General features: G+C 36.9%; 1 protein-coding gene across 4 annotated transcripts in view; it reads left to right on the top strand.

The window, feature by feature from the left end:
• Positions 1 to 20,799, top strand: part of ZNF462 (zinc finger protein 462) — a 154,071-nt gene extending 133,272 nt beyond the window's left edge. For all 4 annotated transcript variants that reach the window (XM_031961362.1, XM_031961368.1, XM_031961358.1 and 1 more), the window contains exons 10-13: positions 2,053 to 2,276; positions 13,221 to 13,344; positions 16,730 to 16,847; positions 18,000 to 20,799. In XM_031961362.1, coding sequence (XP_031817222.1) covers positions 2,053 to 2,276; positions 13,221 to 13,344; positions 16,730 to 16,847; positions 18,000 to 18,207 — 674 coding nt within the window. In that variant the 3' untranslated portion in view covers positions 18,208 to 20,799. The remainder of the gene's footprint in view (positions 1 to 2,052; positions 2,277 to 13,220; positions 13,345 to 16,729; positions 16,848 to 17,999) is intronic.
• The last annotated feature ends 477 nt before the right edge of the window (positions 20,800 to 21,276 follow it).

Here is a 21,276-nt window from a genome sequence, read left to right as displayed (position 1 = left end):
TATGGCTTGTGTGCTAACACTTCAGGCAGACTGGTGTGAAATTTAATTTGAACAGTTAAACACAAGGGTGAGGGAGTGCAAAATCAACAAGGCACATTCATCTCTAGCTTTATAGCATTTGGTATGTTAACAGGGAAACCCACCAGAACCCCCCACTTTTTCTTCCAAACTTTGGACGATCAGATTATGGATTGTCAGAAGGTAATTAAATGAAGCTTCTCCCACACGTTTTGCCACACACACTCAAGTATTTTATTTGCAACTATTTTATCAGAGGAATCTATTTAGTTGAATATTGCATATTATTAAATAAAGTATTCAAGGCTTTTTCATTTCTCAGCCAGAGCATAAGCAGTCAGTCAGAGAAGGGACAGTTAATCTGCATCTATCTCAGAGAAGACAGCAGTCATGGGGCGAGAAGGTCCAGTCATGAGGCGAGAAGGTCCAGCCATGGAGCATCTCCCAACATGCTAGGGTGATCTTCAGTTAGCCAGCCAGGTGACTCGATGGATGAGTGTTGGCTCTAGAGACAGGGAGAGCTGAATCCTCAGACCCTTACTAGCCATGTGAGCCTAAGTGAGTTATTAACCCTTTTGCCTCGACTTCCTCATTTGTAAAATGAACTAGAGAAGGAAATAGCAAATATTCCAGTATCTTTGCCATTAAAACTCCCAAGTTGAGTTATGAAGCATCAGATACATCCTATTCTCTTGTTGCCTTAGTTTTCTCATAACAGCATCTACTTTCCAAGGTTGTGAGAAGATAAAATTAGATAATATTTGGAAAGCACATTGTAGATCTTAAAAGGGGGAAGAAGGAGAGGAGATAAGTATCTATATAGCACAGACTATGCCAGGTACTTTTTTATGTATATATGTAAATATTGGTTATTATTCTTATCAGCAGATTGGTAACAATTTCACAATAATTGGGTAGTAAAGATCTTTTAATAAACTTATTAGAGAAGCAATGTGCATAGAGGCTGAGAAGCAGTTCAGGAAGACCTTGGGTTCAGATCTAATCTCTGATGACTCTCTGACCATAAGCAAATCATTTAACCCTTAATTAGCTTTTTGCCATAGGCACCTCTCTGAAAACCCTGTAGAAAGTTATCCCTTTGAGGGCAAAAAGGCTGTTTTTTTGCATAGCACACAGTGGATACTTAACTACTTATTGAACTGAAACTGACTTTGTTTATTATGAAATGAGGATAAGAAACAGAATTCCCTTTCAGAAGTGACCACTGAAAAAAATCACAAATCTAATCCAAAAAATGTATTGGATTCCCCATTTCCTCCCACCTCTACTACACAGCACAAAACTCAACTGGGAGCACTCAGCTTCCTGTACATCCAATTTAGAGTTTTGCCAAATATACCCAATATTCCAGGTAGAAAATTATATATTACCTGTATATATCTCTCATATATCCTAATATATATGTGCATATATATGCGTGTATATATGTATACTGCTTCAAAAGCCTTGACACCCTCCTGTTACACAATGTAGATTATGACAAATTTGACAAGTAGACAATGAGATTAAACTAATTGAAGAAGGATTAGCATACATAAAAATACTAATCAGAAATTGTAATAATAAATGACAACTGCATGTATGGGCAAAACTTCCAAATGCAGACTTTGTAAATCATTATTACACACATCAAAATCTAGTAGTATGAATGTTTTTACAATTTTTAATGATAAATGTGCAAAAGATTAGCCTATAAAAGATTAGGACTGTGCATTGGTGATTCAATCCTAAATTTATTAGGAAAACAAACTTTTAAACAAAGACATCTGCAATTACTTGATTGCATGAAGTTGTACAGATTCTATCCAACAAAGTCCCGAGATGTAAGGTAATGGAATATTTAAGGAGCAAATTAGAAGTATAAGAATATATGGATGTAAGGGTACGCTGTTGTGTTCCACTGCACCCACAGAGTAAGGATTTCTTGTATTTGTTTTCAGTTGTTGTTGTTTTTAAGAAACATTTTCTTAAGTAAAAAAATCTCCATCTTTTCCCCCCATTTTGTTTCTGCAGAAGAGCGAGTTGTTCCCATTGAAGTGTGCCGTTCCAAACTGTCAAAATACTTGCAGGGAGTAGTTTTCCGCTGTGATAAGTGTACCTTCACCTGCTCCAGCGATGAGAGCTTGCAGCAGCACATTGAGAAGCACAATGAACTCAAACCTTACAAATGCCAACTCTGCTACTATGAGACCAAACACACGGAGGAGCTGGACGGCCACCTTCGCGATGAACATAAGGTACATTCCTGGGAGACTTTTCCGCTCACTGCTTTTATATTCCTTGAGCCTGGGGTTGGGACTGAGAGTCATTTAGTCACGCTTATGACATAGAAAGAGAGATGGTACACCGAGTGGATTTTTAAAAACACTTTTTTTTAAGTTTTAAAACAAAATTTTAAAGTTTAAAATTTAAAACTAAGTTTTAAAAACTATCTGAATATCTGTTAATGACTGAGATGAGTAACAGATGCTTTTATATATATATATTATGTATACACATATACATACACACCTGTATAACACATAAAATATACATGTGCATTTGTACATTTACATACATGTGTGTAAACAAACGTGCATATACTTATAAAGTAGCAGCTTGAGAAAGTAAATAATAGAAGGAGGAGAATTGTAATGAAAACTTCTTAAACTTAACTGACTGTGGGCAGAGTTCCACTGAGTCATTGCCTCTCACAGAATGTCTGGAACCATTTTTTCATCTCCTATTAAAGGCAGCTGGATAATGCTACTCACATCTGGTTTGTGAGGAAAAAGAAAAAAAAGTATAAAAAACTTAACCAGAATACTCTAATAATTCAAAAGGTTATTCCATCTACCAGTTAGTGTTAAGTTCCTCTAATATGCAAAGAATTATACGAAGGCCTTTGGGCAAGGTTTCCTATTCCCTTTATCCTTTTAGGTAAGAGACAGGAGACTTTATTTATCTGAAAACATTTCTGATTAAAACTGGGGGAAAAAAAACCTCTGGGAACTAACCCCCAAAATTCTCCCACAAGGATTAAAGTTCCACCTGTTGGGAGAAGATTTTCATTTGTCCTTTTTGCTTTAGGGCAGCTTTTGTATCTTACACATAGTAAACACTCAGAAAAAAAAGTAAAATTCACATGTTCTCCAATATGTGTGAAAATTCAGGAGTGTAGGATAGAGAGTTATCTTTCATTTCCCGAATGTTTATGAATGTGAATTAATGCTTGTCTGATCCCTAGATTAACCACAGCAGCCCTTTGCTCATCCTTCACTCCCTAACACACATACATCCTTGAGCATTCCTTCTGATGCAACCAAGCCTTTGGCATCCTTTCACACCCATGCTGGGTTCAGCTGGGTACCTCTTGTTTACTTGCCTACTTGGATGCCCACCATGTGGCACCTGATCTCTCCTACATGGCCATGGAATTGGAAAAAGACGTTCTCCCCTGCTTATTTCTCTCCGGAAGCCAACTCTGGTAGTGAAGAGGGAAAGATGGAATCCAGACTATTTGTCATTGCGTTCTAGTTGAAGGGGAAACTTTTAAGGTTTTTCTCCCTTTTGTAAAATTCAAGACTGAGACCAATCACTGAGAAATCAATCGTGACACAGTTTAGAGCCCTTCTTAAATGTATTGTTGGAAATGTGTGACTCCCCTAATCCCTTGTGATACAGATTAATGTGGTTACCTACTAATGTGATAGAAGCCCAGAGAACATCAAATGTGCAAATGAGTTCTTGGGAGAGAGAGTGCAATCAGAAAACTGCTTTAGAAATAAAAATTGCAAAGGAAAAGAGTTGCAGGTAAAGCATTCCAGGTGTAGCAAACAACATGAGCTTACCTAAATGGCCCCATATGCCCTTTGATCCCATATCTCTGTGGCTATCTAGGGCAGGTACTGAGTACTACTTACACCTATGTAAGTGTGGTCACTTCTGGCTCTCTTTGGGTGTCAGTCTTCTCATCTATAAAATGAAGAATCTGAATGATCTCTCAGTTCCTTCTAGCTTAAAATTCTATGTTCGTGAAATGCCTTTAGAATTTAAATTTTTTGAGGACCATCATTGAGCAAGGCTGGATATATTTAATATAGTCTTCCTAAGTGCCCCGGGAAGACTATAACCTTGGTGATGCTTTTGAAGATGTATATGGATGTGCTTTCCAGTTTGTATGTAATAATAATAATAATAACCTTTTTTTTGAAGGCTGTTGAACACAAATGTGCCTTTCTCTTAGAAAACAGGAAGCATTTTTCTTAACTTGTTAAACTTTACAAGGTAAAGTAGAGAAAGGGTAGTTATAATTACCCCCATTTTCAACTGAAAAAAAGTGTGGTATAGGATCTATGAACCTTTTCTCTCAGGGCAAATGATAATGAAGGGCAATTCTCAATTATATAGCATCTGATTATTCAATGAGTAAATTATCCAGGCCTCTTGATACTGCTCTTTCTCTGTTGGTCTACCTACCTTTCTGTCACTTTATTATTCATTAGCATTCTCCCCAAAAGCTAAGCTGGGTCAGAAAAAGTAAATGAAATTGAAATCAGGAGCTGTTGCCACGCTGGCAGTATTTGTATAATGTAAAGGCAAAATTTTCTGAAAATTTGAAGCCATGGAAACATCTTTTTCTTCTCCTCCCAGTCCTTCCTTAGTCATTCTACAATTCTTTTTATCATCTATGTTCTGATCTTGAGATAGATTTGGATCTAAAAGACATATAGTAACATGAATTGGCTGACTGTAATTCTCCTTATTTTTAACAGTCTTTCATTTTACTTCTGTAATTTTAATCCAATTATACTCTTTAATTCTCGAGAACAATAGATTTTCCCTGTTCAGTCATTTTAGTGGTGTCTGACTAATCATAGTCCCATTTAGGGTTTTCTTTGCAAAGACACCTGAGTAGTTTACCATTTTCTTCTCCAGCTCATTTCACAGATGAGGGAAATGAGACAGACAGGATAAGTGACTTTTCCGGGGATAGTAAGGGTCTGAAGCTGGATTTCAACTCAATTCTTCCTAATTCTAGGCTTGGTACTCTATCCCCTGCACCACCTTGCTGCACAGAGCTTCTCTAACCCATATGATAAGGAATGGCTGACAAATTATTGATTAGGATGCAGTGACTGAAGAAGAAACTAACTTTAAAAACATTAAAGAATTCTGAAACTGGATCCAGAAGACCTCGTCATCAACCATTTTGTTCTTCACACATCTACATAGCTTAACGTCTTACCTCATTATTGTTTCTTAAATAAAGTGGTTTTCATTCTTAATTACATTGTCATCGCTATATCCCATCTAGTGTCTTTCAAGTTCTTTACATTCTTTTCTGTTTGCTTTTTCTTGAAGACAGAAATATAGAGTAGATAGATCATTGAACCTAAGAGTTAAGAAGCTTTAGGTTCATCTATTTACTAGTTCTATGACCTTGAGCAAATAACTTCATCAGTCTTGTTTCCCCATCTGTAAAATGGGCTTAATAACAAAATAATAATAATAAAAATAATTAATATTTTATTAATAGAATAAAATAACAAATAACAATATAAAATTAAATTTTAAATAATAGTAAAAAGACTATCTTTCAGAGATGTTGTAGGGATCAAGTAAGATAATGTCTGTAAAGGACTTAGCAAACTTGAAAGTACCATGTGAATGTGCACTGTTAGTGTTGACTCAAGTACGTTTCATTACCTCTTTTCCTCTTCTGTAGAATGCTGGAAAGTGCCCAGTTTCATGATGCTACTAAAATGCTGCTTTAGGCCAAGATAATATAGTATATGCATATGTGGTGGTTTGTCTTTTTGGATCTTCCCTGCTCTTTTCATGTTTGCATTTTCAGCCAATAAAATAAATACTTTATTACCTTCCATCTCCTGTAGGACTTCACAAGTTTACAATGCTTCCATTTACTTCAGTTCAGTGAGAATTATAAGCAAGTGTTATGTTTCTGTCACTCTCCTAGATATCGGTCATACAAAGACAAAAGGGATATTTACCCCCACAAAGAAGCTTGTATTATACCATGAGAAAACAGCAGTTTATAGATAAACAAATACAAAAAACATGTAATAGGATTTTAGAAAGCAGGAGAAAGCATAGCCCGAGAGTATCAGGGAAGGCACCTGCCTTGCGGGACTCGAGAGATACTATATTAGTTGGTCATCACCTGCTCCAGTGACTTCACAAAAATCAAGTGGAAGTATGGTGATCACATAATTCATGACTCCTCTTCCTACAAATGTGTCCTTCCATATGTAATCCCACAATGCATAAGGCTTCACCCATTCATATTATTCTGATTACAAAAGAACCTTGTTCAAAGACTGCCTGCTGTACAAGCAGAATGATGTTCTTAGAAATTTAAAATTTCCCTGCTAGTGAGCATCTTCAATAATCGACAAATGCTGATGCAGAAGGAGAAAAAAAAAAAAAAAAAATATGGTTCTGACTGAGCCTTTAGTCCACTTTTCCCTTCATCTCCACATGCCATCTTGTCGACCGGCGAAGCTATTGAGTGTATTTTGTATAGTCACTTGTGGTATTTGGTGACTTAAAAATCTGGTTGGGCAGCCTTTGTCACGATATGAGTGTTACAGGACTTGCAACAGAAGAACTTGAGTCTAAAGTGCTGAATGTTGCAGTTTGCAGTTTCTTGGTACCAGTAACCAACGGCTAACTTAGGCCAGCAAGAAGCATTGTAATACTGGCAGGACACCTTACAGCCGAGGATGGCTTTCTCGTAGGATCCAAAGATGCATATTTCATTGACAGTGTTTCACAGAATGTCGGCAGTCTCCGAAGGGGATTGTCTAGTCCCGTCTTATTTTACACCACAGGAAACTGAGGCCCAAAGACATTAAATGACAAAAGCCATATAACTGGTGAGAGGCAAAACAAGAACCCACTTTTTCCAGGTGCTGGAACTCCTTTTTCTATACTGCGCATTGGAAATAAAGTTCTAAGGGATTTTTGCTCAGAATATCTTGTTATATGTTTATATCATATTTGAGAGTTTAATAATTGCTGTTCATTCACACACTAAGCCCGTACACCTTAGTGGTAGTTAACTATAAATACCTCTCAAGCCTAGAGGGCTTGAGTTTGCTGCTAAAGTTGGGGAGGTGACTTTCCACAAACACAGAACAGCAAGAATTTAATTAGATTAAATTTTACCTAGATTATGAAAATGTGTATTTCACCATAAATGAGAATCAAAATGGTGTAGTGGAAAATATAAATTTTTTTCCCCAAGTCATTTGATTTGGGTTCAGTTATTGCTTATATGTCCTTAGGAATGTAACTCATTTAATCCAACCTGGTTCTCTTTGTAAAATGAAGTCATTGGCTAAATGATTTGGGGGCCTCTATCACAGAATTATTTTTTTTTATCTAGAAAGAACCTCAGTAGTCATCTTCATCTAAGCCATCCCATTCCTGGCAAAGAATTAATTCCTTTTAATACATACCTGACAAGTGACCATTTCACTTTTACTTAAAAATCACAAGCAAAAGGGAGCACCCTATTTTCTTAGGCAATCCATTTCTTATATACAACTTACATTGGTGGGGAATTTTACTTTCTTACACTTTCTTTATCATTTTACATGAGAGGAAACATACCTCATTTATTTTCTTACATTCAGCTTAAATTGCCTTTTTTTTTTATTTCCCCTGTTACAGTCTGTGTGTGTATGTGTATATATATAGTTTTTACTCACTCTTTCTACATTAATATTCTGAATTCAGATTACCTTTCTTTTTTGTTTCAGATAAATTTTTATTGATGTCTACTGCTTCCTACCTTATGTTATCCCTAATATCTCTTCCTTTCCCTCTCCCCTCCTTGAAGCCATCCCATATAACAAATAGTATTTTTAGAGGAAAATAAATAAGCACAAAAATCCAAAAATAAATGCAATGTATAACACCTATGGTCCTCATCCCTACAAAGGAGGAAGTTGGGGTGAGAACTCTCATGAGAACATGATATGGAGAAAAGCATATTGGACCAAGAGTAAGAAAAAGTGGATTTTAGTCTTGGTTTTGCTACTCACTAGTCATATAAACCTTGTCATTTAATGTCTTTGGGCCTGTTTCCTTTACATAAAATGATAATACTGGACTAAATACCCTTCAGAAGAAGGGGGTTCTATCATATCTCATTGTTTGAGTTATGCTTAATCATTATCATTTTGGTGAATTCATTTTTGATTTTTTTTTTTTGGGGGGGGGTTTCATTTTAATTGCTATAGTCACTGTGTATATTGGTATCTTGGCTTTACTTACTTTAATCTGTATCAGTTCATGTAAATCTTTCCATCTATGGTGTGTTTATCACAGCAATCATTTCTTATAGTAGTAAATATTCTATTACACTCATGTAGCACAATTTGTTTAGTTGTTCCCCAATTAATGAGCATATATCTTGTTTCCAGTTATTTACTATCACAAAAATGCTGCTGTAAATCTTATGGTATATATATATATATATACTTTTTTCTTATAGCAAGTTACCTTTTAATAAAAAAAATTAAAAATATGCTTTCTTCAGCTTCTTTAAAGATATAAGTTCCAGAAGACCAGGAAAGGAGCTAGTTTCTAGCTTTCTTCTAACACTAAAACTTTTAGATTTTCTTTCAGTACTCTGACCCTCATGAGCCTTTTGAACTAACAGAGTGATATACTCTGTTTTTAATCTCTACAGACCTAAGGGGGTGTTGGTGAAATCATTAGGAAAGAAACATTTTCTTTAGACCAAAAGTCTAATCTCAAGATTAGGGAAGAAGAAACCATAAGGAGAGAAAGCTAGTGAGAACCCTTCTTCCTTCTCTTGTGCAAGTGTCTCTGGTCTGGGAGGTAAAGATATATCTTGAAATTACATTTGAGGGAGATGTTCTGATCCTTCAGCATGCAGAAATTGTAATCACCTGATGCTGTGGGTCAATTTACATTTTTAAAAATCCTTTTTAGAACATAATTATTAAAAAATAATTTTGAGGGAATTAAGTCTAGATAGTTATTATTTTTAAATAAATAATCTATAATTTTATAGGAAAAATCCAACATTTTAGACTGTCACATCTCCAGTAAAAAGTTTGATAAAGGAGATTAAAACTGACCAAATAACTTTCTTCTCATATCCCTATTGAGGGCTCTTAAGCCTTAACAAGATTACTCACAGAAGCTTTTGACCAATTTTTGAAAATCTTCAAATCAAGAAAGATCATGATTTTTTTTTTTGAGCCCACAATCTGTTGAAACAGCATATTAGGGTGGGAACAATAGAATACATACACACACACACACACACACACACAGCCCTGTACTTATTTGGTATAAATGCATTTTGGTTAAAATGTAGATTTTTATGCTAAATTGAATTAAATGAGTATGAATTTATAAATCTTATAAAATTTTTTAGCCTTAAAGTTGGTGTGGAAGAAACCATATACTCAAGAAGTGTTGGGTTAATGAAAGTATTAGCCATAATTAAAGTCTTATAAGCAAGGCTATATGCTAAAGTTCCAGTCCAGGATGTGTTACAAGAAAAAACTTGCATTTACATCTTTTCTTTGATACTTACTGTTTATTTGGCCTTGGATGTGTCCTCTAACATTCTGGGTTTTATCTTCTGTAAATTGAAAGGGTTGTTCTAAATAATTTAGATATAGAAAGGATTGAAAAAATTCTAGTTCTAGTCCTGGGATTTTAGGATTTTTTTTTAAAAATTCCAAGTTCTTTATACTCTTCCAATGTATCTCACTAAGTTTTTTGATCTGTAGATCCATTTATTTACTTAAAAATTATTGAAGACTTCCCAAGAAGCTTTTGTTTCTGTGGATTATATCTATCATCTAAGTATTATTATTTGACTTTGTGAACTCCCTAAAAGGGAGTCGGAGGAAGCCACACTTGAAGAATCACTGCACTACATCATGTCCTGTTCCTACTGGATAATTCTTTCCCTTTTCCCAAGGCCATATTATTTTCTAGCTTTTTAATTGCATGATTATTTGCAATTATTCTCTTTTATCTTGAAAGCTGATTTTATAATGTCTTCTGTCTATCTCCTTTTATTGCCTTCTACTTTCTGTTTTCACACTGGGGTATTGACCAATAGAACCAACTGGTTATTTACCCCTTTTCCTGATTTTCTCTTTACAAAAGATGGCAGGCTCACTTGAATAGTGAGAGTAAAGAGATTAGTTGGGACTAGTATGAATATTCATGAAACAAAAAGAATTAGAGAAAAGCATCTAGTATCTTCAGGAGATACATGGAATTAGTGGTTTTCAGTCCATCCTCACTCTGGTTAATTGGAATTTTCTCACCTAATGAAATCTCTAAAATTTCTGAAGTTACATAGGAAACAGTTGAAACTTGTAGTTTTTTCTTGTGGTCATTCTTGATAGTGTATTAGAGAGTACAAAGACCTGAGTTCAAATCTCTCCTTTTGGGCTTATTGTCTGAGTGACTTTAAATCATTTAACTGCTGACAGTTTATTTAACCTTAAAAGGAAGGGCATTGGGATAGATGGCCTTTGAGACCTTTCAAGCCTTTATCTATGAGCTTAGCTATGATCTTTGTGTCAGTTTTTGCATAGAATTCTTGGTATGATACATCCTTAGAAAGGTACAAAAAGGCAGTGAATTAATGAGGAATGTTCATTTTGAAAAACAAACATATCAGAACAAATTCAAATAACCTGTTAATATCTTCTTGAAGAGAATTTGTTTTCTCCTCCCGTTTCTAATTCCCTAACTCCCACATGCTGGTTACAAAAGGTCATGGGCAGAAACAGATAAAGGAGATATACCCAAAGCTTCCAAATGTCACAACTCCACAGCACAATTTCTTGTTCCTCACCCTTCACCCCATTGGAAGATTCTCTCTGTCCTGGACCTTGTTCCTGTTTGTTGATTTGGAATTAAAGTACTCACTTTGTGTCCAGGCTGACCACAGTTTGACTTCTTTAGGTCATTTTCCCTTTAGATATTGCTCATATCCCACATTATCCTTGTGGCACCTTTTGTGAGTGACTTAGAATTGATTTGACTATGAATAATTTCTGTGGATTTGGGGGGACTTATCCATAGCATCCACTGCTTCAATTGAACAAATCATTGAAGGAAAATTGGCTCAAGGAATCAATGACTTGAGTAGAAGCGTTTTTTAACCCATAAATATCTTGTTTAATTGTATTTGTATTTTTGTACAATATTTAATTGTATTTAATTGTCCTTATAGAGAGTTCCTTTAAAAGGTCTTTAATTAACTTAGGCCTGTCTAGAATAATTCTAGTGTATTGCATAAAACAGTAATTATTTATACTTTAGGCTTTCATCTCATACTGGAGCAGGTAGTTGTCATCAGGCATAATCTGAGATGTAGCCCATATTCCTCAAACTTTCCAGGCTGATAGAGGTCTTTGGATGTAGAATTAAAGTCCTCCTTTCACCAGTGAAGTGTCCAGAAGGGGAAGGACTCTTGCTTTTTAGACAGGGACAGGTAAGTGACAGGCAAGAAGAGGACATAGAATCTCTGAGGAAGAAAAGCAGCTTCTCTTCTGACTCATGGTTGGGGAGTTGGGAAAATATTCTGGAGAAGCCATACATCTTTGCTGCTGCTGTAGGCATTAACTTAGGCTTTTTACATGCTTAAGTGATCTCATGCATTTGCGTTCTTTTTATATTAGAACAGCTTATAGCCTATACATATTTTTTCATCCCATGCAATTTTTTATGGGTTTTTTTTTTGAGATTACATCTCCCCATTTCATTTAAACAGTGATTTTTCAAATCACTTTATAATCAGCACAGAATCTGTAACTTGTTCATTTCCAACCTGGATCCTTTCATACCTCGTTAGGCAGCCCAAAGGCCCCCTTACCCAAGGCTCACCGTACTGATGACAGACCAAATGTGGATACCTAATTGATTTATTATAATTGTTGTTGCTGTTGTTAGGGCAGTTCAGAATACTTGACCTCAAGATAGCCATCAACCTCAGGCTTCCTGGAAGCAAGGGATGCAAATATGATCCACCAAAAGTCATATTTCCTTCTAAACCCTTTCAGAGTATTTCCTAAAGACACTAGATGCTTTCCTTTAATTCTTTTTGTTTCATGAAGACTCATACTAGTCTCGACTAGTCTCTTTACTCTCACTATGTTAGTGAGCCTAAATATCTGGTATTTGAGCCCAAGCCTTGATTCGTATACTTTCCTTTTCCTTTAGCTTAACTAACATTTTGATTCTTTTGCAGTCATGCTCCTCCATGATTCATAGCCATCTATTATCATTAGGACACAATTAGTATTAAAAAGATGGACTTGTACTGCAGACAGCATGGAAATCAAGATCTTTGACATTAATGACTAAGTAATGGTCATTATCAGTGAATAATTTTCTTTTTTTCCCCTTGGACAGGCCCCTCTTTGGTTGAGCCTCTGCTTTAAATACTAAGTTTCAGATGAGCAACTCACGATGAAGAACCTGATGTAGAAAGAAATATATTCCCTATCTGGGATAGGGTAGCATGGTGAAAAGAGCACTGAACCTGGAGTAAAAAAAAATTTTATATTGGTTCTAATATTTATTAGTTGTGTGGCCTGGAGCGAGCAATTCTACTTTCTGGGCTTCATCTGTAAAGTTGGGGCAATAATTCTTGACATACCTATTTCATAGGGTTAGTGTGAAGGTCAGATGGCAAAGCATTTGTTGAGAGGCAGTCTTCTAGAGTGGAAAGGTGCTAACCCTGAAATCAGAATGACCAGGTCCAAACCCAATTCTAATAAATACTAGCAGCTTCCTTATCTATAATGATGCAGGGATAATGATGCCTGTAAATAGCTAGGTCACAGGGGGGTGAGGCTCAAATGAAATGATATAAAAGATTTTTGAATTTTTTTTTTAGTGCTGCATGAATAGTGCAGTTATTATCTCACAAAGGTATAAATGCTGTGTAAATGTAAGCTCTTGTTATTTTAACCTGTGGGCTGGACACCCCTGAAAGTGGACATGGGAAGGAGGGGGAGTAAGTGATCCTCTAGAACAGGTAGATTACATAGCACAGAATTGTTTTGCTGTTACTCAGGTGAGACACTTATTACCAGATTTCCCTTGGAATCTTTTCTCTAATGATTCACCATTCTAGCTCTTGTTGGGACTTTTTTTTCTTGAAGGTAAGCCGTAACTTTGAGCTGGTTGGACGAGTTAACTTGGATCAGTTGGAGCAAATGAAGGAGAAAATGGAGATGACCAGCAGTGATGAGGAAGAGGACAAGGAAGAAGAAATGAACAGCAAAGGTGAGGACAAAAATGACTTTTTGCTTTAATCTCAGATTACATAGTTTTAGTAGCCATAGATTTCTACCCATACCTGTTGGTTGTTCTATATGAAATTAATGTATGAATATTTTAATTAGGCTATTTAGACTTCTAAGTAAAAAGATTTTTATAATAAAGTGAAAGACTGTTGTAAAGCAGAATCAACCAGACAAGTTATTTTAAACTAAAATAATGACCAAGACATTACAATAGTGGTAAGTTTATATATAAGTGGGATTAGTTTTCAGTATTGTGGAAGAATTCATAGCTCTGAAATCTCCCAGACCATGAAAATAAAAGGATACCCAGTTTGGGACATGGAGTCAACTTTTTATATTTCTGATTCTTCTAGTTATTTACATCAAGCTGGGCTGGGGACCCAGTCTTCTCCCCCCTCGTGATAGTAGGTGCTCTTGGTATATATTTCTCAATTATTATTTCTTTATTAGTCACCAAAGATAGGAGGATGAAGACTATGTCTTCCTTTCTCAGAGCCAAAGTTCCCTCTCCTTCTTCATGGTATTAACAAAACAGTTATGGCTTCAAATCAGAATCTCATTATAGTGCTAAAATTCATAACAAAGAAGAATTTATTGGAAAATACAAAATGGATTATTCTTCAGAAACTTTACTCCTTCCCTCATATCATTCCCAAAACAGCACTTTTTTTTTTTTTTTTTTTTTTTTTTTTGTCCTGGATTTTAGGGAAAAAAATACTTTTTAACAAAACAAGAGAATTTGTCTCTGAACAAGAGAATTTAAAATCTTTCACCTTCATTATCAGAAGCAGTGGAAATTCCCTCTTCCTGAGGAGGAGATTTGTGACGTTAGAGGTGTGCTGTTTTGTTTTATTTTTTTAATTCCATTTCACATGTATTCTTTCCTTCATGGTGAACTCTTCCCATCTGTGAGGCGTGACTAGGGCGCTCTGCCTTATTGTGCATGCTTTTGACAGTGGCTACAAAGGGGCCCTTTCACTTCAGGATGTTGTGTGCCCTGCTGTTTCTCTTCAGGCAATAAATTATTCTTCATTGGATGTTATGACTTTTTAATCTCTCCAATTTAACATCATTTGAATTTAAAGGTTAAAAGTACAGTACAGGCAGTAGCCCTTTCCAGACCTTCATAGCCCTCTAGCCCTCCCAGAGCTTTAGAAGACAAAGGGGGAAACATGGCAGGTGAGGCGGTGGAGAGCCGAGCCCATTCTCCCTCTCCCTTCTTTCTCCTCTGCTCCTCAGTAACGTCATGGCATAAATCCAGCTCAATGTGACTGGAATGAGCTTAATGGTCTCCGAGAGCTTCTCTCTGAAGACTGTGGAGTCCACATTCATGAACCTTAACCACACAGAAAGAAAAAGTCTTAGGGGTGGGGAGGAATTTATTCTTCCTTCAAAGGGTGGAGGATTTACATGAGTAACTTCCAGTAATGTTAATGGGAATTACAAGCGTAAATCATCCCTTCCCCCACACTGCTCAATGAAAGGAGAATAGCCACTATTGTCTGGATGTCCTTTGAACAGACCCAGAATCAATTTTCCACTATCTAGGTACATTCTTGCCAAGGAGAAGGGCTGATGCACAATAGCCTCCCAAACTTTTTGCTAGCAGTAAGTCTTCCATAAGGAGAATCATACATAGGGAGGGACAACTAGAGGGGTGGCCCCCGGTGTTTCCAGAGACTGCTGGTAGATGTTAATGAGCGCTTAATATCCTTCTTGTATGATTAAACTTAGCGGAGGGTGTTAGAATAAAAGTAAACTGGTTTCCTGTTTCATAATGGGAGAGGAAAAGCGTTATTGGAGCTCTTCCCTCCTTTGCAATTTAGATCTTTAATGAAGCATGCTCAGTTACTAAGAGGTAATATGCATTTGTCTTCATATGATATAGAGATGAGAGAGAGAGAGAAAAAGGGAAAGGGGAAGGGAGGGAGGAAGGAGGAGGGAGGGAGGGAAGGAGAGAGAAAGAGAAGGAAGAAGAGAGGGAAAGGGAGAGAGGGAGAAGGAAGGATGGAGGAAAGGAGAGAGAAAAGGAGGGAAAGGGAGAGAGGAAGAAGGAGGGATAGAGGGAAGAAAAGAGAGAGTGAGAAGAAGGGAGGAAGAGAAGGAAATAGGGGAAGAGAGAAAGAAACAGAGACAGATGTAGATAGATAGATATACATAGAGAGAGACAGACAGAGAGTGCACACTTATAGATAAAACTACAGTTCCCAGCTGCCATAGCTTGCTCTAAGGGTAGATTTTTTAAAGTAAAGAAACCAGGCATGAAGAGATCAAAATTAAACCAAGCAGAATCCCTTCTCCACCACCACCCCCTTTCATTATGTAGTTTGGGAGGAGTCAGGAAGGCATTCTGTTGATTTCTTGCCCAAATAATCCCTGCTAAGGAATTAATGCTCGGAGCAGATGGTGCTGTCTCATTTCCAATGAAAAGAATCAAGCGAGATAGTCTGTGCAATTATTTTTAATGGCTTGTGTGGTGATCTTCTTAATTTGTGAGAAAATGTTTCATCTTTTGTTGAAACTGGCCCCATTCACATAGCTTTTTTGTGCTAAAGATTAAGGAAGCTGAGAAACACCTATGCAGTTAATGTGGTGGTTCGAATTTTATCAGATGGCATTCAATGCACGAGACATCTTTTGGTAACATCTTGTGCACGCAGGCACAAAGTGATCAGATACATGGAGATGATCCTTCCTGCGCGGCCGTGGCTTTGCATTGTGACTGGAAAGCAGAATAGACCCAGCTGTTTATTATAGACATAAAGACTTTGGCCCTGTTTGATAGGGAGCAATAAACTGATCATGAGGCCTTGGATCCTACAGGGGTTTACTGGCCTCAGATTACTTTCATTTGTGAGAAAGAGCGTTTTGTGTTCTGTATCAATTATTCATTTGGTCAACCAGTGTTTAATTGAGAGTCAGCCTGGGAGGAGGTCCTATAGAGTGGAGAGTCCTATTAAAGTCCTTGTAGTAGGTTCTGTGAGGTTCCTATATATAAAAACATCAGATAGGGTCCCTGTCTTCAAGAAGATTACAATTAATTCAGTTAGTAGGATGTCAGGAAAAAGAGGGGTCACTACAGACCCCAGGGACATCATAGAACCCTTAAAAATAGGAACAAAGAGCACCTTGTGACAAAGATGAGTAAGTTTATAACAATTTAGGGGGATAGTTCCTTATTTCAGGGATTTTTCTTGAGTCAACCATAAGGAACTTTCTTTAATAGATAAAAGTTTGATGGAGTATCAGAAAAAGTTGCCCAAGATTGATCTTTAAAAAATAGATTTATTAATGAGAATCAATAGAAATCTTCTTGTCTTTTAAAGAGTTAATTTTCTCTCTCTCCACCTTTCTTCTTCTCACAGATCTTATGAGGTTTTCTGAGGGCAGGGTTTGCTCTGAAAAGCGATTTCCATGCGAGTTCTGTGGACGGGCATTTGCCCAGGGCTCCGAGTGGGAAAGGCATGTGCTGAGACACGGCATGTAAGTCTCTACCCAATGGGTTCTCCCAACAATTCCACTCTCTAACATGAAGTGGGGGGATGTTTGGGAATTTTTTTAGGGGTTCCCATAGATCCCCTTAGAAGAAAACGAAAGGCTGCAGGCCCCTCTGTGAAATACCTGCAGCACACGTTTTTAGCCAATGTGAATGCTTTTATTTTATTTTGTTTTCTGTTGGTTTTCAATAGGGTCATTCTAGCCACTAGTCAAATAAGGTACCATCTTTCCAAATGACAAAATCCCATCGCTTTTATACATAGAAGTGTAGCGCTTTCTCTGGCCAATGTCAATTCAGCTTTCACTAGCGTGACATTCTCTAATAGAGCGCTGGACTGGGAGTCAGAAGACTTGGCTTCTGTTCCTGGCTCTGTGACTGACTCATTCATTGAGTGACCTTGAACAAGTCATTCATCTCTTTGTGCCTTAAATGTCCTGCCTCTGGGGATAGTGCCAGCTTCCTCCGCCGGCCTCCCAGGTAGGTTGGATCATATCTATAAAGTACTTAGAGATCATCCTTGAAAATAAAGTCATCCCTGAGACAGAACAGTCTTAATCTCTGTGGGACACAGACTTAATCAGAACCATGGTAAGGGACGTCTAGAGCAGTGGCTTTGGATATTACCAGAGACTTTTGGTGGATGTTAATGAGAGTTTAATATCTTCTTGTCTAAACTTAGCTCGAGCAGTCCCCGTTAATAAATGTTGTTAGAACCACAATCACAATGTTGGTTCTATCTTAAGGGGATTTTGGTTTGTAATATTTGTGGACTAACTTGCTCCTTGAACCACTATTTATTGTTAAATATTCTTGGTGGATCTAGAAATTTGTGGGTGTGTTTGTTGGGATGAAGGATAAGATGATCTTACCATTCTAGCATTTATGACCAAGTCTTGGAGGCGGCATGATGTAGATATACCAAATTGTGTCAGAGGCACAAGCAGACCATTAAGAGAGCTGGAAAAGGTACAGCCTAAGTATTGCCTAGCAGGGAAAATGCCAGTTGCATATTCCTGGCAACTGGTAAGAGAAACCAATGGTGCTTTTGTGATTCAGGGGGAAAAAGCGTGTTGGGTTTCTTTCTCATTAAGGGGAAAAAATGTTCAATTCATTCTCTCATATACTATTTCTTGTAGGTCTCTGAATGACAACAAGCAAGTGAGCAGAGAGGATGACCATCCGAAGGAGACCTTGGAAGAAAATACGAAGATAACATTAACAGAAGAAAGAGAGGGCGATGAGGAGGTGGAGATGGACTTTTCCCTGAAGGATGAAACAGTAGCAGTCTGTGTGGTAGCTGCTGACAAATCTCTCCTGGAGAATGCAGAGGCCAAAAACGAATAAGCATTTGGTGTGATTCTTAATCAAACCCTACTTGAACATCGATGAAGGGGTGGGAGGGTGGGGTTGGGGTGGGAAGGGAGGGTGAAGGAGAAGACAGAAACAAAGCTGCTTTTTAGGACTGAACGATCTATTTTCAAAGCACTGGTACCTGTGTGAGTGAGTGTGTATATTAAAGTTATTTAAATGGTGGAATAAGTGGCTCCATTACATCACTGAATCCTTTCTTCCGGACCTCACTATGGAAAGTACATTCATTTCAGAATGTGGAAGCAACTCCCACATTATACAATGTGATTTGTGGTGGAGTCTTGGACGGTTAATGGAAAGGGGAAGCTTCATGAGAGTGGAAGAAGACGTCTCGTAGGGGGGACAACTTTTTGACGCACAACTTTTGGTGCGTTTTTCTAATTTTAATACAGTAAGCTTTTTCCAGACTTAACTGCAGCCGCTTTGAGGAAGAAAAAAAAAAAAAAACTGCTTTGCTTAAAACAGTCACCTGTTTCCTAGTACCTCAAAATTAACCAAGGGAATTCTCTGCATTTGTCAGTACTACCTGTCATTGTCGTGGTTAAATGTAGAGAGAACTGCTGGACAAGATGGTGAATGGGGAAAAAAAAAGTTTTAAAGAAAGGAAAACAAATTGTGCTTAAAATCCCAGTGTGGGTTTTATTTCTTAAAATACTGTGATTTTTTAATTATTTTAGTAAAAAACAAAACAAAAAAAGAAACAGACTTTAATTACTAGATAACTGTTTGTGAGTTGTCATCCTTTATTCCAGGTAAGCTGTTCGTTAGTGTTGAACCATAATTTAGGATTTGATAGATCCGCGTGAGCTAATTTCAAGGGGATTGTGCCGGTTTGTTTGCCACATGTTACTTTTCTACCAACCTGCGGTGTTACAGATACAGCACAATTCAGTTTTTTCATGTAAAATGTTTTGAATTTTTCTGTTTGTTTTTTTTTTTTTTAAACTGGGGGGGAGCAAGGGAGATTTAGTTCTTGTGAATAGGAATGTTTTGATTTTCAACATGGAAATAACAAAGAAATTAACTTTTTTTTTTTTTTTAATTTAACTAAAGAACCAAACTTAGGGCACAGCTATGCAGCTTGTGGGCCAGACAAGGAGGTCCTCGTCATCATTTCTTTTTGTTATTGTTGTTGTTGCTTGTTGGATTAACATATTATCAGTCTCACACAAATAGTTTCTGTTAAGATTGGCTGGCTTTTCATGTGTGGTCTTTTTTGTTCCTTTTTTTTTTCTTAAAGTTTGTTTTTGGTGGGCAAGAGGATGTGTTTGAATCGCATCCCTAAGGCTAGAGAGGATGAGAAATATGTCTGTCCTACCAGAAGCCTGGAGAACTGCTTGTTAATGGATCTAAAGAAGAGCTGCTATGTTTCCCCCTTGTTAGTGGTCACAGGAGGGGAGCAGCTTTGGCTGAATCTGAGTCTACACATATGGTATGTTCTGATTGTGAACAAAGGGTTTCGTTCCAAAAAAAGTAGAAAGAACTTTTTATTGAAACCTAGTTTTTAGACGTGTGTGCACGGGCACACATGCATGTGCCCATGTGCATACTGGCGTGTGTGAGTGTGTGTGTGTATGTGTGTGTGTGTGAGTGTGTATGTCCTTTTGTTTTCCTGTTTGTTTTTTTACTTGGGAGGGTCTGGGGGAGGGGAGGGAGGGCAGAAAGGGAAGGGGAGTTGCTGAGAGGTGGTCCCACACAGCTTCAAATAAAATCCATGGAAAGATGTTGCATTTGTGGAATAGGTGCTTACTTGAAAAGCATGGTTTTTATTTTTATTTTTTCCCTTTTCCTTTATTGATGTTATAAGGTTTTTATTTGCAGGGTGTTTATTTTATTTTGGGGGAGGGTTAAGGGAGGGAAAGCATCTTGTGGAAACCAGAAAAGGGGGCGGGTGTGAACTATCTAGACAAATACTCATTTTTGTGTCCATATTTGTTTTAAATTGGCCTCATTTCAAATGTATTTAAACAGTTCCATACCTGGATTGGGTGTTTGTAATGGTTACCAAAAAAAAAAACAAAACAAAACAAAAACAAAAACAAAAAAAAAAAAGAAGAAAAAAGAAAAAAAAAAGAAAATGATTGTGACATGCTTTTATCACTACTTTATTTTTCAAATAACATGTAAATATTGTAATCCATTGGATTTTGTTTTGCTAACCTGTTAATAAAAAATATGGGACCATTATCCTTTTAACAAGGCTAGAATGTCATTTCTTTCTTTATTCAAAATGTATACCTGTTATATTGTGGCCACACATTTTGGATGCATTATTACAATTCTGTTGACTGTAATGACCTAGAATTGACACCATTTTTTTCATTGTTTAATTTATACAGAGGACATTTTTTTCCAGAGCTTGAGAGAAGGAAATAAATAGCAAAATGATGACCCCTTGGTTCTAGCCAGTCAGTATTTCCTGACACTTAATTAGTGATAGGGAGATCCTGAGTCTCTGAAGCAAAGGGTTAAAAAAAAAATTTAAAAAGCAAGTAGGTTATTCAAGTTGTTGGCAACGTACATTTTGTAATGAAAAGTGAAAAATTAATAAAGAATTTTTTTCAAGTGTGTCTATGTGCATCTATTGTAACTCATTTGATAAACAGCAAAAGATACCAAAATCCAAAGTAAAAATAACACAATACTGCCTTTGAAAGCATAGAGATAATGCAATTCTACATGAATTGGTCTACTATCTGCATGGTACTGTGATTGGTACGGGAAGGGGGGGGAATTACAAAGTTCAGATGACCTCTCACTTCAAGGGGCTTACAATCTAATTGGTAAAATCACAGGGGGCATTCTGGTATGTCCCAGAGTACTGGATTTGACTCCATGTGAAATGTCAAAATAAAATTAGAATAAAATGCAAGCTGTGATTTGATTTTTCAATGTAAACAACGTTCCTGCTGCAGATATTGGCCAACAAACAACATGTGGAAGTTTATGGAGACATTTTTCAGTCAATAAAGTGCTTCCAAGTGCTCTGGGAAGTTTCAGTGGAGAAGGCAGAGCAACAGTGATAAAACTTTATCTGGGCAA

This window comes from Sarcophilus harrisii, chromosome 1, assembly GCF_902635505.1.
Source record: "Sarcophilus harrisii chromosome 1, mSarHar1.11, whole genome shotgun sequence".
NCBI lineage: Eukaryota > Metazoa > Chordata > Mammalia > Dasyuromorphia > Dasyuridae > Sarcophilus > Sarcophilus harrisii.
This window is presented reverse-complemented; position numbering and strand designations above follow the sequence as displayed.